The 18741-nt window shown below is 30.2% G+C and overlaps 2 protein-coding genes across 2 annotated transcripts; one reads left to right on the forward strand and one right to left on the reverse strand.

The window, feature by feature from the left end:
- Nucleotides 1–863: 863 nt before the first annotated feature.
- Nucleotides 864–11098, reverse strand: LOC121174381 (uncharacterized protein DDB_G0290685-like). The gene is made up of 5 exons (XM_041013617.1): nt 11018–11098; nt 7540–7596; nt 2008–2216; nt 1715–1888; nt 864–1053 (listed from the first exon to the last, which is right to left on the reverse strand). The coding sequence occupies exons 1-5, from the start codon at nt 11096–11098 to the stop codon at nt 864–866; spliced, it is 711 nt and encodes a 236-aa protein (XP_040869551.1).
- A 1664-nt stretch (nt 11099–12762) lies between these two features.
- On the forward strand, nt 12763–15932 carry LOC100811123 (U-box domain-containing protein 11). Its single transcript, XM_003555841.5, has 4 exons — nt 12763–13224; nt 13925–14041; nt 14139–14570; nt 14662–15932. The coding sequence occupies exons 1-4, from the start codon at nt 12889–12891 to the stop codon at nt 15730–15732; spliced, it is 1956 nt and encodes a 651-aa protein (XP_003555889.2). The 5' UTR covers nt 12763–12888; the 3' UTR covers nt 15733–15932.
- Nucleotides 15933–18741: the final 2809 nt, after the last annotated feature.

An 18741-nucleotide genomic window follows, 5' to 3' on the forward strand; every position in this document is an offset into this window, starting at 1 on the left:
ATTTTGAATGCTAAGAAAAAATATTTATGAATTTGGTATTTTGTTTTAAAATATATATATTGTCACTACCACTAACATGAGAGATATAAGGTTAACATGAGAGATATAAGGTTTGTTTAATGGTTGTTGGAAAAAGATTTGTTGGAGAGGAGAAGGCTAGCAAGTTCGAATCACATCAACTCATATTTCTAACAAAATTAATAAGCTAACTAGGGATGATAAAACGAGTTAGACCAAGCGGGCTAACCCGCTATCAATTTGGCGGGACGAGGTAGAGATCTTGGTCTACCATCCCGACATGATTCACTCGCCTAAGCTGCCAACCTGTCAAGCCAAAGGCGGGGTGGGACGAGTTGGCCCGTCAAGCCGCAATATTAATTGTTTTTTATAAATAATAATTATATTAATATATGATATTACTAAAAAAAAGGGTATAAAGGATCTTTTTGATTGGTTTATGTTTAATTACTATGTATTGTTTAAGATTTTAAGATTAATTTTAGAATTTATGACTTTGTGTTGTGATTTATCTATTTGGTACACTTATTATTATCAGTTATTAAAAACTATTAGTATTTTGTGTGGTTTAAATACTTTGTGTGATTTCAGATTTTAAGACTAGCTTGTTATTTTAACTACTTTGTATTGTCAATTATTTTTTTAAGAGTTTTTATTTTTTTCTAGAAGGCAGGTCAGCATGTCCAACCCGTCAAAATTGAGTAGGTCAATCTGCCTTACCCCTTTTTGGCAAGCTAGGGCTGGCCAAAATGAGTTGAGTCAACCTGTTTTGTCATCCCTAAAACTAACATATGCTTATTAAAAAAAATCCAACACCAGCATCACCACCACCACAAGCACCATCGTCACCAACACAACATGGCCACCCCCATCGTTGACACAACATGGTAACCGTCACCACTATCATCGTCATTATAGCCAATGCCTTCGCCACTACTACTATCGCCACTACTACTTCCACATGCATCATCATCACCATTGTTGCTACATCTACCACCAACATTGTTACTACCTCCACCAGCATCACCACTAATACTAGCACATTATTGTCATCACCATCATTATATTGTCGCCACCACCTGAAGGTGAGCTGACGGGCTAGCGGACTGACCCGCCCATAAAAGAAACAAAAACTCTTAAAAAATAATTGATAATATAAAGTATTTAAAATAACAAACTAGTCCTAAAATCTTAAGTCACACAAAGTACTTAAACTACACAAAATACTAGTAGTCAATACTAACTAATAATAATAAGTCTATCAAGTAGTTAAATCACAACACAAAGTCATAAATTCTAAAACTACTCTTAAAATCTTAAACAATACAAAGTAATTAAACATAAACCGAACTAAAAGACTCTTCCTACCTTTTTTTTTAATTTTTTTAGTAGTTTCATATATTAATATAATTATAATTTATAAAAAAAATTAATATTGTGGGCTAGCGAGCCAACCCGCCCCACCTTGCCTTTAGCCCAATAAGTTGGTGGGTTAGGTGACACGGGACATAGTGGGCTGATGGGCCAAGATCTCCAGCCTGCTTTGTCCTATTTTTGGCGAGCTAATGGCTAGGCAGGCCAAAATGGGTTGGGTCAGTCCGTTTTGTCATTCATATAACTAATATATGCTCATTATAAAAAAAAAATCCACCACTAGCATCATCACCACCATCACCAACACAACATGGCCACCAACATCACCGACACAACATGGTCATCGTCACCAATATCATCGCCATTATAGCCACTGTCTCTGCCATTACTACTATCACCACTATTGCTTCCACATGCATCATCATCACCACTACCATCATTGTTGTTACATTTACCATCAACATTGTTACTACCTCTACTAGCATTGCCACCACTACTAGCACATTGTCGCCACCACCATCATTATCATTGTCGTCATCGTCACTATCACCACCATTATCATCACTAGTACTAATATCATTGCACTATTAATATTATCATTTCCACAACCACCACCAAATCACTACTACCTCCACCTGCACTTCCACCACCACTACCACAATGTTGTTGTCATCATTATTGGTGTTGTCGTTGCTACTACTACCACCAACAACATTGACTCCGCTACCAATGTTGTCATGAACATCATCACTGTTATCATCATCACTACTACCTTTACTAACATTTTTGTTGTTGTTAATACTACCACCACCATACAAACATGCCTTTAAATTAATTTAAACTATATAGGGAATTTTTAAACTAAAAAACTACAATAAAACAAACCTAATTTTTAAAAAATAAAAATCACCCTAAACTAAAAACTATTTTTTAAAAAGTAAAATCTAATTTTAGATTTTTAAATTATTTTAAACTTATAAATAAAGACCACCATGATTTGGCCCTAAGTAACAATTATGCAATCAAGAGTGGGAACATGAATAGTGTCAAATAACTTATGATAAGTGGTGACTGTTATGTAATGACGAGAATAACTTAACCTTGTGTTTGGATCAGGAATATCAAAATTTCAAGGAATTTAAAATGTCTAGAATTTGAATTGCTTTGATTTTAATTTTCTTCATTTTTCAAATGCTTTGTTTGGATAAATCAATTCAAATTTCTTCCATTTTAAATTCTTTGTTTGGATAGGACAATTCAATTTCCTCCATATGCAAAATTTCAATTTTATATTTTAAATAGATGAAATTTTAATATTAAACTTTATAAAAATAAACACAGTCTAATTTTGAAATATTAATTAAAAAATATTTTCAATTTTTAATAATTTATAAATACAAAATATTGATAATTTTAACTGGATTGTTTTGCCTAACCACAACCATTGATGTTTTTAAACCGGCATCAACCAAGGCTATTTTTCGGTCAACATCAAATAGGATTTTTTTTGTCAAAGTATGCCAAGAATATTTGTCAGCTGACATCAGTCGGGACTATTTTTTGGCTAACGTTGGTTGAGTCTATTTTTCAACCAATGTTGGCTAGATTTTTTTACCAACGCCGGCTAGAATTTGTTTGGCCGACAACGGCTAGGGTCTTTTCGAACGACATTGACCAAGGCTATTTTTAGCCAAAGTCAGCCTAAAAAATCCTAGCAAGCATTGACAAAAAAATCTATCAAATATCGGCTAAAAAATAGTTTGGTCAATGCCGACCAATAGAACCTACCCGATGTTGGCTAAAAAATATCATTGGTCAACGTTGGTCGAAAAATCCCTAGTCGAAGTTGGCTAACAAATAACCCTGACCAATGTCAGACAAAAAACCCTACCCAACATCAATTATAAAATAATCTTGGCTGATGTTGGCTAAAAAATAGCTCTAACCGATGTCGACCGAAAAAACTCTAGTGGATGTCGACTGTAAGAACCTAGTCGATGTCAACTAAAAATAGTCATGTCCGATGTTGGTCAAAAATATCTAGCTGGTGTTAGTAGAAAAAACCCTAGCCAACATCAATCAAAAAACCTAGCTAATGTGGTTAAGAAATAACTCTGGCTGATGTAAGCTAGAAAATCCTAGTCAATGTCAGCAAAAAAATCCTAACCGATGTCGGCTAAGAAAATATAGTTGACATAAGCCAAAACACCCTAACTAACATCAACTAAAAAAAAACTCTAGCTAATATTAACTAAAAATAGTTTTAACTGATGTTGGCTGAAAAAACCTAACTGACGTTGGCTGAAAAACCCTAACAGGTGTCTACTCAAAAGTTAGTCATGACCGATGTTAGTAGAAAAAATCTAGCCAACGTCGGCCAAAAAAATCATTGATCAACGTCAACTGAAAAAACCTGGATGACAACGACCAAAAAAATCATTGGCCGACGTTAGTAAAAATTTCCCATAATTGACGTCAGTGAGAAAATAACCCTAACCAACATCATCTAAAAAAAATCTTAGCCGATATCGACAAAAAAATAGCTTTGGTTGACATTATACAAAAAAATTCTGACCGAAAAAACCTCGGCCAATATCCGTGAAAAACAACTTATGTCGATATCAATCGTAAAAACTTTGGTCACCCATAGTTGTGAGTATTGGGCAAGAAAGAATCGCGAGCAAGAACGTGAGTTAGAGTGAGCATCTCCAAAAAAATAATTTCAAATTCTATATTATTTTAGAGAATTTGAAATCTCACTGTTTTAGTCAATCAAAATGATTCATAAAAATACCAAAAATTAAATCTCATTTCAAATACTCTATCCAAACAAACTATTTTATCATGAATTATTTTAAATTTCTTGAAAAAATAAATTCCTCTATTAAATTACTCCATCCAAACACACTATAAATTTTTCTCACAAATGATATCAAAATGATCTAGTCAAGCCTTTGAACAATAAGGGCCCACAAGATGAATTACTTTTAATGATCAATACGGCACTGGTGTTGGTTCCAAGATCAAGTGAAGATGGGAGTATTGGTAAATGCACTTCAACATTCAAGTCAACATGTGAACTAATAAATTTACTTAGACTACAACTTTAACTCTTTTTTCTTGTTTAGATCACAACTCAAATTATAGAAAGGTGATTGAAGTGAATTTGGTCTCCACGAAAAATTAAGCATATTGTATTGTGAGGACCAAAACAAGTTATTTCTAAATTAAGGGATTAAAAAATAAGTTTTGAATGTGGAAACTATGCTATTTTTAAATATGAGAACAAAAAAATTATTTTAAAATTTGAGAGACTAAAAAAATCATTTTTACACTTGTGGGACTAAAAAAACTTTGCCTAAATTTAAAAGACCAAAAAGATATTGCACGACAAGTGTCATATTAAATTTCATGTGATAAATGTTGGCATGGTCTCGATTAGCCACACAAATAGTTTTATTGACGTCATTGGTGCTTAGGGACTATTTTTTTCTTTTAATTTTAATGACTAAAATGTTTTTTATTTAGGTTAAATATCTTATGATCAATTCACCCGTTCAAGGTTTTTTTTATGGATATGGAGGTTCACTATTGTTTTTCGATTCTTAATATGATATCTTTCTCTATTAATTCTTTTCTAAATCTTGATTTGAATCCTTTTGAGTTGGGGCATCATCATCTAAATTTGGATTTGTATTCTTTAGTCATATTTTGAATGCATGATTTGACATATTCCAATGAAGATTTATAGGATCTTTGATGTTTAATCATATGTTTGATAAAAAAAATTAATTTAGAATTGGTTTGATGACTCTTATGCTATGTTTGGTAAGGTTCTAGAGGAGTTTATGAGTTTCTTTCATTAGCTTATAAGTTATTTTGACCAAAATAAACTTCTTTGTTATTTTTGTAGCTTTTTTTTTCATAAACTACTAGAAGTAACTTATGAAAAATAAGTTAGCTTATTAGCTACTTTTTTTTCTCTCAATTTTATCTTTATTATTTTATTTAAAATTTTATTTTGCCCTTTTATTCAATTTTAAAAGCCTCTTCTTTTATGTTTGAAAAATTCTTATATTTTATTTTACATTCTTACACTTATACGACAATCAACTTGTTAATTGTTATTGTTACATAATTTCTTAAGGTTAGAAGTTTCTTCAATCATATCAACTTTTTATAGTTATTTGTTAAATTATTTTTATGTTTTTTTAATTAATAATTTGATTTCTTACATGATTTTTATTTTATCAATTCAATTCATAAAAGCAAAATATGTCCTATTTTTAAGATGATAAGTTATTAAAAAAATTAAATTTTTAGAAATATTAAATATGTTCTTTTACATCTTTTGACATTTATCAACTAATTTTATCAAACACTTTCAATTAAATCAACTAGCTAACTTTCATCTTTTCAACTCCTAGCTAGCTTATAGCTTATAAGTTTTCAGCTAGCTTTAAAGTCATGTTTTTTTTTATCCAAAATAAAAAACAATGTGTCAAGTTTACAACAATTCATACATCATTATTTAATTAGTTTTACCAAAACTTGGGCATGATGTCTAACGTAAATTAATTGAATATTTAATGCTTAATTCATCATGTATTCTCTTGAAATTGATTGACGCTTGATTGACTAAATTTGGGATTAAAGAAGAATTAAATCAATAATATGAATGCTTTTCTTCCTAACCATGTAATTAGTATGAAATTGCTTGGGCTGAAATGAAAATCTTAAATACACACTAGTAGATATTTTTCTTTTAACACAATTTATTTCATTTTTAAGGATTACTTAAAATTTAAACTTTGAACCATTTGATTAAAGTATGCAAGTCATTATTATTTATGTCAAATCTTGTCTTTTGTTTCTTAGATGTAAGACTGATGGTAATGTCATTCTTAAAAATTTTGTTTTGGATTTCGATATTAATTTTTAAGAGAAAATTATACAGTACAATAAATTATATAATAAAATATACAACTAAGAAAAAGAGAGAATTAAAAGATAACTTTAAATTTAAAATATATTAAGTGATAGGATGAAGGAGAGAAATAGAGATAAAATATAATATTATATAAATTATTGTATGCACATCACTTCTCATATAAAATGAAAAAATTAATATTAATTTATCATTTAAGGATTTGGATTAATATGTCTATAATAATATTTTTCTTATTAATTTATCAATAGAGTTTTTCTTCTGTTTGGACTTTTCCTCAACACCCAACAATATAAGCTGTATTTGAATATCGATTTAGTTTAGTTAAACGCCAATAATCAGAAAACTAGGATTGACATTCTAAGTACATTAAAAAGTGAGAAATGAATAAAACAAGAGGAATGTTAGCGATAATGTGAATATTTCCTTTCAATATAATTTATTTTATACTTAAATATTAATTAGATTTTAAATTTTAAATCACTTAACCCATGTCATTATTATGAGTTGTGTTAACCGTGATTAAACGTTGAAACTGAAGATTACTATAAAATACTTTTTTTTATGAAATTCTTATGAATTAGTGATGGTCATCCTAAAAACACCCGTGGCAAATTCAATCAGCTAGAGAATGATGTCTCGCTGATTTTTTTAGTGACCCCTATTCATTTGTAAAGCATTTTGCGAAGAAAAAAAATTGTATCATTCATAATTTTTCCTTTATTCACAAAACGATCGCATTAGTAAATATCCAAAAATTTAAAATATGAAACACCATAGATAAATATTATAATTATGAATATGATAATAATGACATTAAATTATTTCTTTTTAGTAAGAATTAAACACGATATTAAAAAGTTTACAATACTCACACATCTTATTTAATTGAGTTAAACTCCTTATATTAAATTATTCTATTTTTACTTTATTATTTTTCTGTTCATTTGTTCTCAAGCATAATAATCTTTTTTTAATGTGAAGGATATGATAATGATAATGCTAATGCTAAATATTTAAGAGGGACCAACATTGTTATTTCTGGTGATTCACAAAAAAATAAAACAACCCTTTAGGACAAATACACACGTATGGGTGATACAAGTTAAAATCATAATAAACAAAACAATATAACATTTCAAAACTCATTTGATTAGTGTAGTGGCATTCTAAATTATAAATAATGGTTTCCAACTAACCCAATGCCCATCACCCTCACCGCTACTGTATCGCTCCGCCTGCACCTCTGCAAAGACCTACATTTGTAAACAAGAAATGAATAGAAACTATTGTTATATTTATATTATATTATATTTGTAAATAAGGTCTCGTTGTATTATATATAGAAATGATCTATTATATGTGAAGAAATGAGTGGCAATTCAGTAAAAATTAATCTTCTTCTGAGCGAGTTGAAGAACATTTATCATCTATAATCCATAACATAAAAAATAATGTGAAACTTGTTTTCTGTCTCATTTTTTTTTTCTTATTGGTTATTTTCATGGTTGTCTTAGTAAGACACGACAATATGATGGCTTTACAGGTTGGCAAACGACCTTGCATCCTTACCCTTTTTTCTTTCTTTCTTCGTGCATTATTTACAACTAGCAGAAACACCGCATTCCTATTTTTCTATTTTGTATTTTGTGTTAAAATTTATTCAAATTAAAATACTATAAATTTTAACACTAACTATATAAAATACAAAAAATATAAAAAAAATTAAAGAATTAAATTTATATTACTACAATATATTATTATGTATTGATGTGTATATTAATTTATTGAATAATTTATTTTGTATTTGATGAATGTTTGTCTGTAAGTTTTTTTTTTCTATGTGTTATTTTTAGTTTATTAAGTTATTTTTTTTCTCAATATATGATTATCTCTACACATTTTTTGTTTGTTTGGGTAAGAGTTAAATTTGATATTTTACCATACTTTCTCTTTTCATATATTAAACTATATATTGACATATATTAGTTTTAGTTTGAAAATTAAGTAGACACAAAGAACAAAATGATAAAGATAATAAAGATGCTAACACACAATTAATGTGAAATAGAGAAAATTTATTTTTGTGCTAACCTTGGAACTAATAATGAGAAATAACCTACTTTTATGATTTTCAGGGGTCTGGTTGTGATATTTCCATGAGAGAAATGAAAAGTTATAATACAGGAAAAATTAATTTAAAATTTAAAATTAATAAAAAAAGAAGAATAAGAAGAAAACAACTCTATATACTTGTTTATATTAGATCATAAAATCTGTTATAGATAAAAAAAATACTTTATACACATTTTAAATTTTAAATTCTGCTAAAAGTGCATATCAATAGGATAATTTATAGGAAAAAGAAAGGCAAAACAAAAAATGAAAAACACACTAACTTTACTTGTTAATATGGTGAAGTTTAATAAATTACAATAAAGTGTGCGACAACAGGAGAGTGAAGTGAACACAAGTATTGATTCATTCTTCATAATTCAACCTTTTGTTTTTATGCATAAAAAAAATAATAAATCAATATATAATTACGCATATGCAAAAGTGAGAGGGGAAGAAAAATAACAAAAGCTAGAAAGAAAAAAGAATTTCGACAGAGATATATGTAGGAAAAGGGGATATTCTGAGTTTTGTTCATCAGCACCACACGTGCCATCAAGCCATGTCGCCTTGTTTAAATTTACATGCCCTGATTCATTGAAATCGTATAATTTTATTGGTAAGACAACAACAATGTGTAACCCTTAAAAGAGGCACGTGCGGGCCATGTCCTATTGCAAATGAAGTGTTGCCAAATTAAGAATCCTTGCACGCTAGGGCACAAAGTGTATCAAGTCGAACCTTCTTCACTGACACTTGAAAAAATTCATTAAAATAACCTCAACAACCAAATAAGAGAAACCTCTAAATGCAAAACCACGTAAACAGAACAAGGCATTAACGTATTATAGCATTTGATAATATTGCCAAGAAAATTGCAACTTTGTGAAAAAGTAAAAAAATATGAAGATGATGAACGCCCCATAGAGAAAATAAATATAATTTTGACGTGGGAGGTTAGAGAAAGTAACGAGTTTTGTTGTGGTTTTGCAAACAATACAATATGGGTGAAGACATGTTGCAGTTTTGTTAACAATACGATAGAATCATGGGGTTATTTACGTTTTTAAGGTAAAGATGTCTAGAAAAAAGTGGAGACCAGATAAAAAATATTTTTCTTCATCTATTGTTATAGATTAGATGCTTTTATTCCAGCTAGCAACCAAAATCATCATAACAAGGCAAAATATCATAGAAAAAAACAAAAGAGATATGTTGCCTCCACACAGGGGCAAAGCTAACTGTTAAAACCCGTTATATTAACTAAAAGATTATTATAATAAATTATTTTTCTTTAAAAATTATATCCAATCTCAAATACCTTGCCAAATAATATTAGCATCACATTGTTTCTTTGATTTGCTTAAATAATTCAATATAATTAGAGAACTTAAAATTTTCAATAAAACTACCTTATATACGTCCAAATTCTAAATTTCAAACATCAAAAAACAAAGTCGAATCACGAAGTGAAAATTAAAAGCAGTAAAAAATGTTAGAGTTTTATAAACTCGATCAACTGCAAAAAAAAAAGGAAATTGTGAACGGAAAACAAGAGTAAAGGACAAAAAATAACAAATATATCACCTGAAGTAAGCAAAAATAAAAATAACAGAGAATAGCGAAATCAACAACCACACAAAATAAATCGCAAGCTTCACGTTATCTTTCAGTAAAAATAGATATTTTATGCCTAAATATCTAACATTGATGGTAGAAAAAAAAAAAGTAATGAGCACCCCTATTATCAAAAATGAAAATAAAGGTAATGAGCACTTTAATTCTGCCATTTCATTAGTTAACTTGTAACATGTTATCAGCCTATACATAATAGTTGATTGTACATATCTGAATGACATGTCACACTTCAGTGCATAAATAATTATTGATAATATAGGCAAGACAATTCAATCAAAAACAAAAATGATAATAAATAAATTGTCATTAGTCATTTATGAGTGCACCATAATTGCTACGGCAAATAGTATGCAATGCAAACACAATACAGACGTTACCTATAACAAAAAAATTCCAACAAATAATTAAAGTGAGAGATAAATTACACTCTTAAATACTCAAATCATATTTTGATACTTTCAACTATCTAAGTAATAAACTGATAGTGAATTACACTTTAGAGAATAATGACTAATATATGTGATAATAATTTTTTATCTTTTAATCAAATGATTTATGATTTAAATCTTGGTTGGATCCTTGAGTATAAAATAAAATATATTAAAAGAAAGATATTCATCTTATATGTATTCATATTTTTCAATAAAAATTTATCATTCTTATAATTAGAACAATTTGATATCAATATCATGTTCATAACAAAAACGGTATTGAATTTTTGATGCATAGCAAAAGGAAAAGGAACGGAAAAGAGACATGCTAGGGGGTTCAGAAAATATTGTCAATTTATGAAACTTATATAGCTAGCAAAAAGATTTCTTTTAAAACAAAAAAGCTAGCAAAAGATATGATAATATTAAAAAAGCTAAATCCTTAGTTTTTTTTTCCACATTAAGAAAATAATAAGAAAAGAAAAATTCAGACCTGTTCTCCACGTTGCCGACTTGCTGTCACGCGGCTACGCCGCTGCCTATGTTTATAATTAATCGCTATTTCTGCGTACATTGCGTAATGTTTATATCCAATAAATAATTAAATATATTTAAATGGTAACAATATTGTAAAAAGGAAAGTTTAAATGGCTTTAACGACATTGCTTTGATGCGTTAATTTAATTTAGTATGAAATAGAAAATTCTTTTATTTAATTTTAAAACTTTTATTTATCAATAGATGTATTTAGGATGTGCAAGCCGGTAGAATATTTATGGGATTTTTTAAATCAAATTCCAAATATTGATAAGAACTTCTGTTTAAATTCCAAATATTGATATGAAATAAGACAAGTTCAACTTAATATATTGACACAATATATAAATTTTAATATTATGTATAGTTAAATTGTAAGATTAAAAAAAGAGTTCATAATTAAATAATATTTTATAATATATATTTTTAGATAGATACTATTAATACCAATATAATATTATGTTATATAAAATATTATTTATTAAATTATTTTTTATCATTAAAATATAATTATTTAAAGAAAAAATAGTTTTTCATTCATGGTGAGTGTAAATGTGTGATTACATTATCATTTAATTAAAATTTAATCTTAAAATAACATTAATATATATATATATATATATATATATATATATTGTCAATACTTTTTAATTAAATTGTGACATAAAATATACTTTTGAACATATTATAAGATAGTTTCAGTAAAAAATAACATAAGATAGTAGACTTTTTTTTGTTGTTGAATAGATATTAGACTAAATTGAGATAACTTAAACATATATTCAGTCTATGTACCAAAAAACATATATTGAGTCTAGTTTCTGAAATCCGAACGTGTCAAATACTCAAAATTAACTTTGGACCTAGAGTACGAAATAGCTACTAGCTACTAGCTAATAGCAAAAATTCCGTTCAAAGTCTCAAGATATCAAAATACATATAAAAAAAGGAAGAAAAAAAAAAACAATAGTAGTTAGTTGCATTACAATTCATGATATTCCAAACCCAACTGTATCCTCTTTTATCCTTTCTCTCTCTATATCATTATCTCCCCAAATTTCAATTTCCCCGAGATTCTCGCTTTCCCCAGCTAAGGCGTTTAAGTTAACCCTCTCCAGAATGAACGAACCAATTATTTAATGGATAAACAGTGAAATTCGTTTTCGAATATGTGACATAGTAATAAAATGAAATATAAATTTAGTTTTTAAAAATGAAAAAATTTGATAAATTAGTTTCGAAAATAATTTAATAATAAATTAGTTCTTAAATTTATAATTTAATGTTAAATTAATTATAAAAATATAATTTATCATCAAATTAATTATTAAATACTATAACTTAATAATAAAATAATCTAATAAATTTATAAAAAATTAATTTATCATATTTTTTTACATGATTAAATTTATATTTTTTATTTTTCAGAAAAACTAATTTTTCATGACATGACACACTTTAGGAAAAAAATTGATTATTTGTCATTATTTAAATTATTAATTAACTAATAAAACTAACCATCAAAAACCGTATTTTGACTATTTTCCTCTTCTTCTTTTTCTCAGAAATGGAATTAAATTAACACCATTATTTAATTAACTGATTACAATATTAATTTAGAAAACCCGGTGAACGTGAGGCCTCGCAAGCACCAACACAAGACATTATTATTACAGCGATTTACAGTATTTATTTATTTTTGTACGTGTCGACACTTGATAAGTCTCTTCACACAAACACCTTATTAGACTCTCTCTGACTTTCCTCAGTTTCCTCGAACACAACACAACGTTAGCCTTAAAAGTTTAAACCTTAGCAGCGTCGACAATGGCCGGCGAGGAGCTCGCCGGAGACCACACGCCGGAGCTGCTGTGTCTGGTCCATGACATCGCCGGAATGTGCTCGGCGTTATCCTCCTCCGCCGGCTCCGCCGGCGCCATGTTCCGCAAGGACTGCACCGATCTGGTTCGCCGGATCTCCCTCCTCACCCACCTCTTCGAGGAGATTAAGGAACTCAGCAACAACGTTGTCGGTGGTTCTTCTTCTTCTCCTTCTCCTTCTTCCTCGGCTTCTTCAAAGTGGTCTTCTGATCTGGTCCTCGCGCTTCACTCCGCAAGACGCTTGCTTTCCGTCGCTAGAAACTTCCGCTCCAATTGCTCCTCTGTGAGTTTCACGATCCATTTCCAAACGACGTCGTTTTGTTCGGTTTTTGAGTAGTTTAGATCTGTAGTTCAACCAGCTGAAACTGTTAAAGTTTGAGTTTTTTTGCATTCCCAAAACGGCATCGTACAAAAAGAAAATAGTTTATTTTTGATGAAATTCATTATAAAGTTCAATTTTTACTCGTGACTTGTGAGAGTGGTATTTCGGGAAATTACACAGTTTTTTTTAGGATTCGAACTTTTTTGTTTAGATTGGTGTGATGCGTGCAATCAAACCGCTATTTATGGTTATGTTTTTGTGGAGAAAGTAGAATGCTTCCCATATATGTTACTCATGGCTTGCTTATGTTCTCATTATGTTGTTTACAAATGGGGTTGGGTTTAGTTGAAGAGACTAGTTAGTCTATCATAGCGTGTCGAACCAATGTTCAAACTCATGTAAAGAGAGGTGTTCACATTTGGAGCTCGACCGTCTCAAACAGGATTGTCTCAAAAGAAAGAATTGGTCTTTTGTTTGGCATTTTGTGTGTTGTTCTTTGTGAAATTGCGTCTTTACAATGTGTTCTTTAAAATAGAGAAATAATTTTGCATTTGTTGAATTATTTTAAGTTGGAATCTTATGAGGGTTGAATTTCTGTGGGCATGTATATGTGTAAGGATGTCTGTGTACATCTCTGAAATTTGATGTATGTTGATTTAAGGATGGAGCTGCAAAGACCATTGTCTTCCAATTTCAGTGTGTGACATGGAAATTGGAGAAACTGTTGAGCAATTTGCCATATGACGATTTGGACATCTCGGAGGAAGTCAAGGAGCAGGTAGAATTTGGATAAACGGGGTGTTTTCTTTACAAGTATTTTTAATTTTATCTACATTTTGCTTGAGTGAATTTGCTGATATTTTCTGGTTTTCTAGGTGGATTTGGTGAGAACACAATTGAGACGGGCCACGGATAAATATGGGTTTATGATTTCAAAGATGCCATCTCATGAATTATCCCAGCCACTGGCTGAAGAAATTAGTCAGGTTCTTGGCAAATCTGTGAGTAGGTTGCACAAACAACAAAGCTGCCCTGAAAATTTATCAGAACTAGACAGCATTCCTATCAACGATGAAGGGAAATGCTGCAGCACAAATCCTGCCAGATCTCGCTTGGAAAGAACAAGGAGCATCCCTACTGAAGTTGAAGTTTCCTTAAATGCAATTGAACCTGAAAGTCAAGAAATTTCTGAGACAAAGAGTCTACCTGAGGTTAAAAAGACTGAAGGAATTGTGATCCCTGAAGATTTTCTTTGCCCTATATCCTTGGAACTAATGAGGGATCCTGTTATTGTAGCCACTGGTCAGGTGAGTTCATCTCACACATTGCATCAACACCAGAAATATTTCTACAAATTTTTTCTGCTCTTCTAAATTTCCTGCTTATGTTATTCTGCAGACATATGAGAGATCTTACATACAGAGATGGATAGATTGTGGAAATACAACATGTCCGAAAACTCAGCAGAAGCTCCAACATTTGACCCTTACACCAAATTATGTTTTAAGGAGCCTTATTTCTCAGTGGTGTATAGAGCACAACATTGAGCAGCCAACAGGACTAACCAATGGAAAATTAAAGAAGAGTGATGGATCATTCAGAGATGTTACAGGTGACATAGCAGCAATTGAAGCTCTGGTATGGAAGCTCTCCAGCCGATCTGTTGAGGAGCGTAGATCAGCTGTTACTGAAATTCGATTGCTATCCAAACGAAGTACTGACAATAGGATACTAATTGCTGAAGCTGGAGCAATTCCAGTTCTAGTCAACCTTCTAACATCAGAAGATGTACTGACACAAGACAATGCAGTTACCTCAATTCTCAACCTCTCCATATATGAAAACAACAAGGGACTTATAATGCTTGCTGGTGCCATTCCATCCATTGTCCAAGTCCTCCGAGCTGGAACCATGGAAGCAAGAGAAAATGCAGCAGCAACCCTTTTCAGCTTGTCACTTGCAGATGAGAACAAGATAATTATTGGCGCCTCAGGAGCTATACCGGCTTTAGTGGAATTGCTCCAAAACGGGAGTCCTAGAGGAAAGAAGGATGCAGCAACAGCATTGTTCAATTTATGCATTTATCAAGGGAACAAGGGCAGGGCCATTAGGGCAGGTATCATCACAGCATTGTTGAAGATGCTTACAGATTCAAGCAAATCGATGGTTGATGAAGCCCTAACGATAATGTCAGTTCTTGCAAGCCACCAAGAGGCAAAAGTTGCCATAGTAAAAGCCAGCACTATACCAGTTTTGATAGATCTTTTGAGGACCGGATTGCCTCGCAATAAAGAGAATGCAGCTGCTATTCTACTTGCCTTGTGCAAGAGGGATGCAGATAATCTTGCTTGTATAAGTAGACTTGGTGCTCTCATACCTCTCTCTGAACTTGCTCGAAATGGCACAGAGAGGGCCAAACGGAAGGCTACTTCATTATTGGAACATATTCATAAGTTGCAGCAACTTTGAATGGTGTAGTTCTGCAAAGAACTTTAAGTTTCTTCTGTTCTCTCATTATTTGATATAATTCTCCACACTGCGGTTTGCAAACTGGTCATACGAGGTGAAATAAGAAAATCAGCCTCATTGATTCAGTTATTCTTTTCTTGGTTTGTTCTTTGTTAACCCCGGTATGAGCGTATAAAGAAATCAATTGATATATTGTTTCCTTACGAAATTCTTACAGAAGTTTCTGTTCTCTTGTTGAAATCCTTAACTGTATGATGAGCATCTAGCCCTTATGCTACCTACAACAACTAAAACCGGAACTTGTCAGAATTATCGATTTTACCCGTAAAGGAAAATAAGCATCTATCTTTCTCATTTTTTTCTCAAGTCAAATCATGAAAGTGAAAGATGGAAAGAAAAAGAGAAGGAGGTTTATATGAATATCACTAACAGGTTTAGAAAGGAACGTTTAGACTTCTAGTTAATGCCATAAACAGAAGCTCTATGTATGGAGAGATGCAGATGTACAATAACCAATTTCAATGCACCAAATGAATATGAAAAAATTGTTGCTTCCAGAATAAAAGTACTTTTTGGTTCTTTTAACTTTAATTTAAACATGCAGTTAGTGTGATGGTTTTTAATATAGTTAGAACTTAGGATTCCATCTTTACTTGCACAATTCTTCTATGACTCGTTTCCCATTCTTGGATTTGTGCCATTAATTTTCATGATGCTTCCTTCGATTGTGCAATCATGGAGTTAATTCCCTCTGGACCATTGAGATTTGAGAGGGAATTTAAAAATTAAAAAAGGAATCATCCTTCAAATGAAGAGATGGGCACTGAGATTTTGTGGTCAATTCGAGAGATCTGGCCTAGAATATCTGGCGCATTTACTTCAACAAGAAGTCATCTCTGAATCAAACAGCAAGGATTTAACTGGATCCAGTTTATCAGGAAAAGTCCTCAATTGGGAAATGTATTAATCATTTTACTTCCCAAAGTTATAAAAGAAAACAAAAAAATAGTCCTTAATATTAACAACACTTTTAATATCTAATGTTAGGGATCAGTCAAACTAATTTTCTATTTTGACAACCATTACTTATTTTGACTCTTTTGCATTACTCATTTTAGTTCATAACATTGGTGCACATTAGGGATTAAATTAATGATTATGACTAGTATTAAATTTAAGGACTAAATTAATGGATTTAGTAATGTTAGATACTAAATTGACGGATGGTATCAATTTTGTAAACTAAATTGATTAATAGTTGTAAAAGTCATGACTAAATTTGTCTTGGATTTGATATGATGTATTTTCCACTTGTTCATGAATAAAAAATTATTCCACTTATTCATTGCTAATTTGTCTTGGATTATGCCGACAAGCAGTTAAGTTGAAAGATCGGAGCTATATGTTGTTGCCTAAGATCTACATGGTTCTTGGATGGATCTCTTTCCCCTGCTAGGTGTAACTGTCCTCTTAAACTTCCTTTTGTGTCCACTTTGTTTGAATAAAGGTTTTATCAGTTTAACTTTATAATGACCTTTGCTTGAAGTCTTTTTTTAGTATTTTTAAATAGTTTTTAATTAAAAGAAATGTTAAAAAATTAAAGGCAATTAAATAGCTTTAATTAAAACATAAGATTATAAAAAAAATATTTTCCAACAAAATAAAAACAATAATTTATGAAAAAAATGAAAAAAAAAACTGCATCACATAATATTTCCAACTTAAAGAAAGGAAAATTTAAAATTTTTTTTTTTTTTTATCTAATTCTACTTCAAAAAGGTTTTTAAAGAGTCACTTGAACTTTGAAGGATATTTTCTTATATTTAGAAGATTCAAACTTCAGATTATGTTTAAGAGAATTTAAGTACAATTTCAATCAGATCAATTACATGTTGATAATTTTTCTCAAAAAATTATACAGAAATCAATTAATTTTCTAAAATAAAATAAACTAAACAAATATAAAATTGTTGGATAAAAACTTTATACATCAAGAAGAATCTAAAAATCAACATTCAACATATGAAGAATAGTGTAATGTTTCTATGGGTATATCCATTTTAGGATAAGTTGCATTATTTTCCCACGCGTTTAACATTTCCCATGTTAAGCTAACTTGCATTCTATGGTCGGCAAGTGAGCTGCAATACCACATTCCTTCACCGACCACGTACTGCTATTTCCGAAGAAAGCATGAAACCCATACGAACTCAGGTGATTGGCTAGAAATGATGAAATAAGACAGAGAAAAAGTGCTACGGCTCAAAATTTAATGTGTTTTAACTGTTTAATTGAAACTTGAAGTCGTGTAAATTAAAGGTTATCACTTGACAAGAACCCTTCATCACATTTGCGGCCTTCTATTTCCTTTTCTTAATTGTTGGATTTTTAGAGGAAAAAAATAACTCTATTTTTTTTTATCATTTTTTAAAGTTTAAAATTACATTAATTATTTTTGTCAATTATTTCCTTACTCAAATTAATTATTTTCACATTTTTAAAAGATGAATTAATGACTTATTGATCAATAATTTGGTGGATAGAAATAAATATAAATAATTAGTGGAAAGAGAAATGAGTGAATTCACAAGGAATAAAATAGAAAAAGATCTAACAATTTTATTAAAATTCAAAAAAATTATTAATTCTCTTGATAATTTGTGTAAATAACTTTAAATGGCTGTTATTTAGAAAAAGAGGGAGCATACAAGTGTTATTCCCCTCCGTTCCTCCATATTCTCTTTCGAAAACGTGGTTCCTTTTCATTTTAATTCATTTGTTCATCAAATCCCTCTTCTAGAAATATTGTTATTCCCCTCTATTCCTACGTACCCTTTCTTTCAAAAATTACTTTTCGGAATAGGTATATGTTTACAAGTAACAAGAAGTTATGCATAATATTGGCGAAATGAAAATGCAACTCCTTCAAGTAATTATCGCAATGACAACACACAGTATCTTACGACGCACACAATATTACATAAAGAATTGATGGAACACACAAAACAT

Source organism: Glycine max, chromosome 20 (genome assembly GCF_000004515.6).
Source record: "Glycine max cultivar Williams 82 chromosome 20, Glycine_max_v4.0, whole genome shotgun sequence".
NCBI lineage: Eukaryota > Viridiplantae > Streptophyta > Magnoliopsida > Fabales > Fabaceae > Glycine > Glycine max.

Bases quoted from the DNA above. Each gene is read 5' to 3' on its own strand.
- LOC121174381 (XM_041013617.1), bottom strand. From the start codon at position 11,098: ATGTACGCAGAAATAGCGATTAATTATAAACATAGGCAGCGGCGTAGC. The intron at 2,217-7,539 runs GTTAGTTGGAAA...ATTAATTTAAAG, and splicing joins GTGAGGGTGATGGGCATTGG to GCATGTTTGTATGGTGGTGG. The intron at 1,889-2,007 runs GTGGTGGTTGTG...ACAATGTGCTAG, and splicing joins GTGGAGGTAGTAGTGATTTG to TAGTGGTGGCAATGCTAGTA.
- LOC100811123 (XM_003555841.5), top strand. From the start codon at position 12,889: ATGGCCGGCGAGGAGCTCGCCGGAGACCACACGCCGGAGCTGCTGTGT. The intron at 13,225-13,924 runs GTGAGTTTCACG...TGTTGATTTAAG, and splicing joins TCCGCTCCAATTGCTCCTCT to GATGGAGCTGCAAAGACCAT. The intron at 14,042-14,138 runs GTAGAATTTGGA...CTGGTTTTCTAG, and splicing joins CGGAGGAAGTCAAGGAGCAG to GTGGATTTGGTGAGAACACA.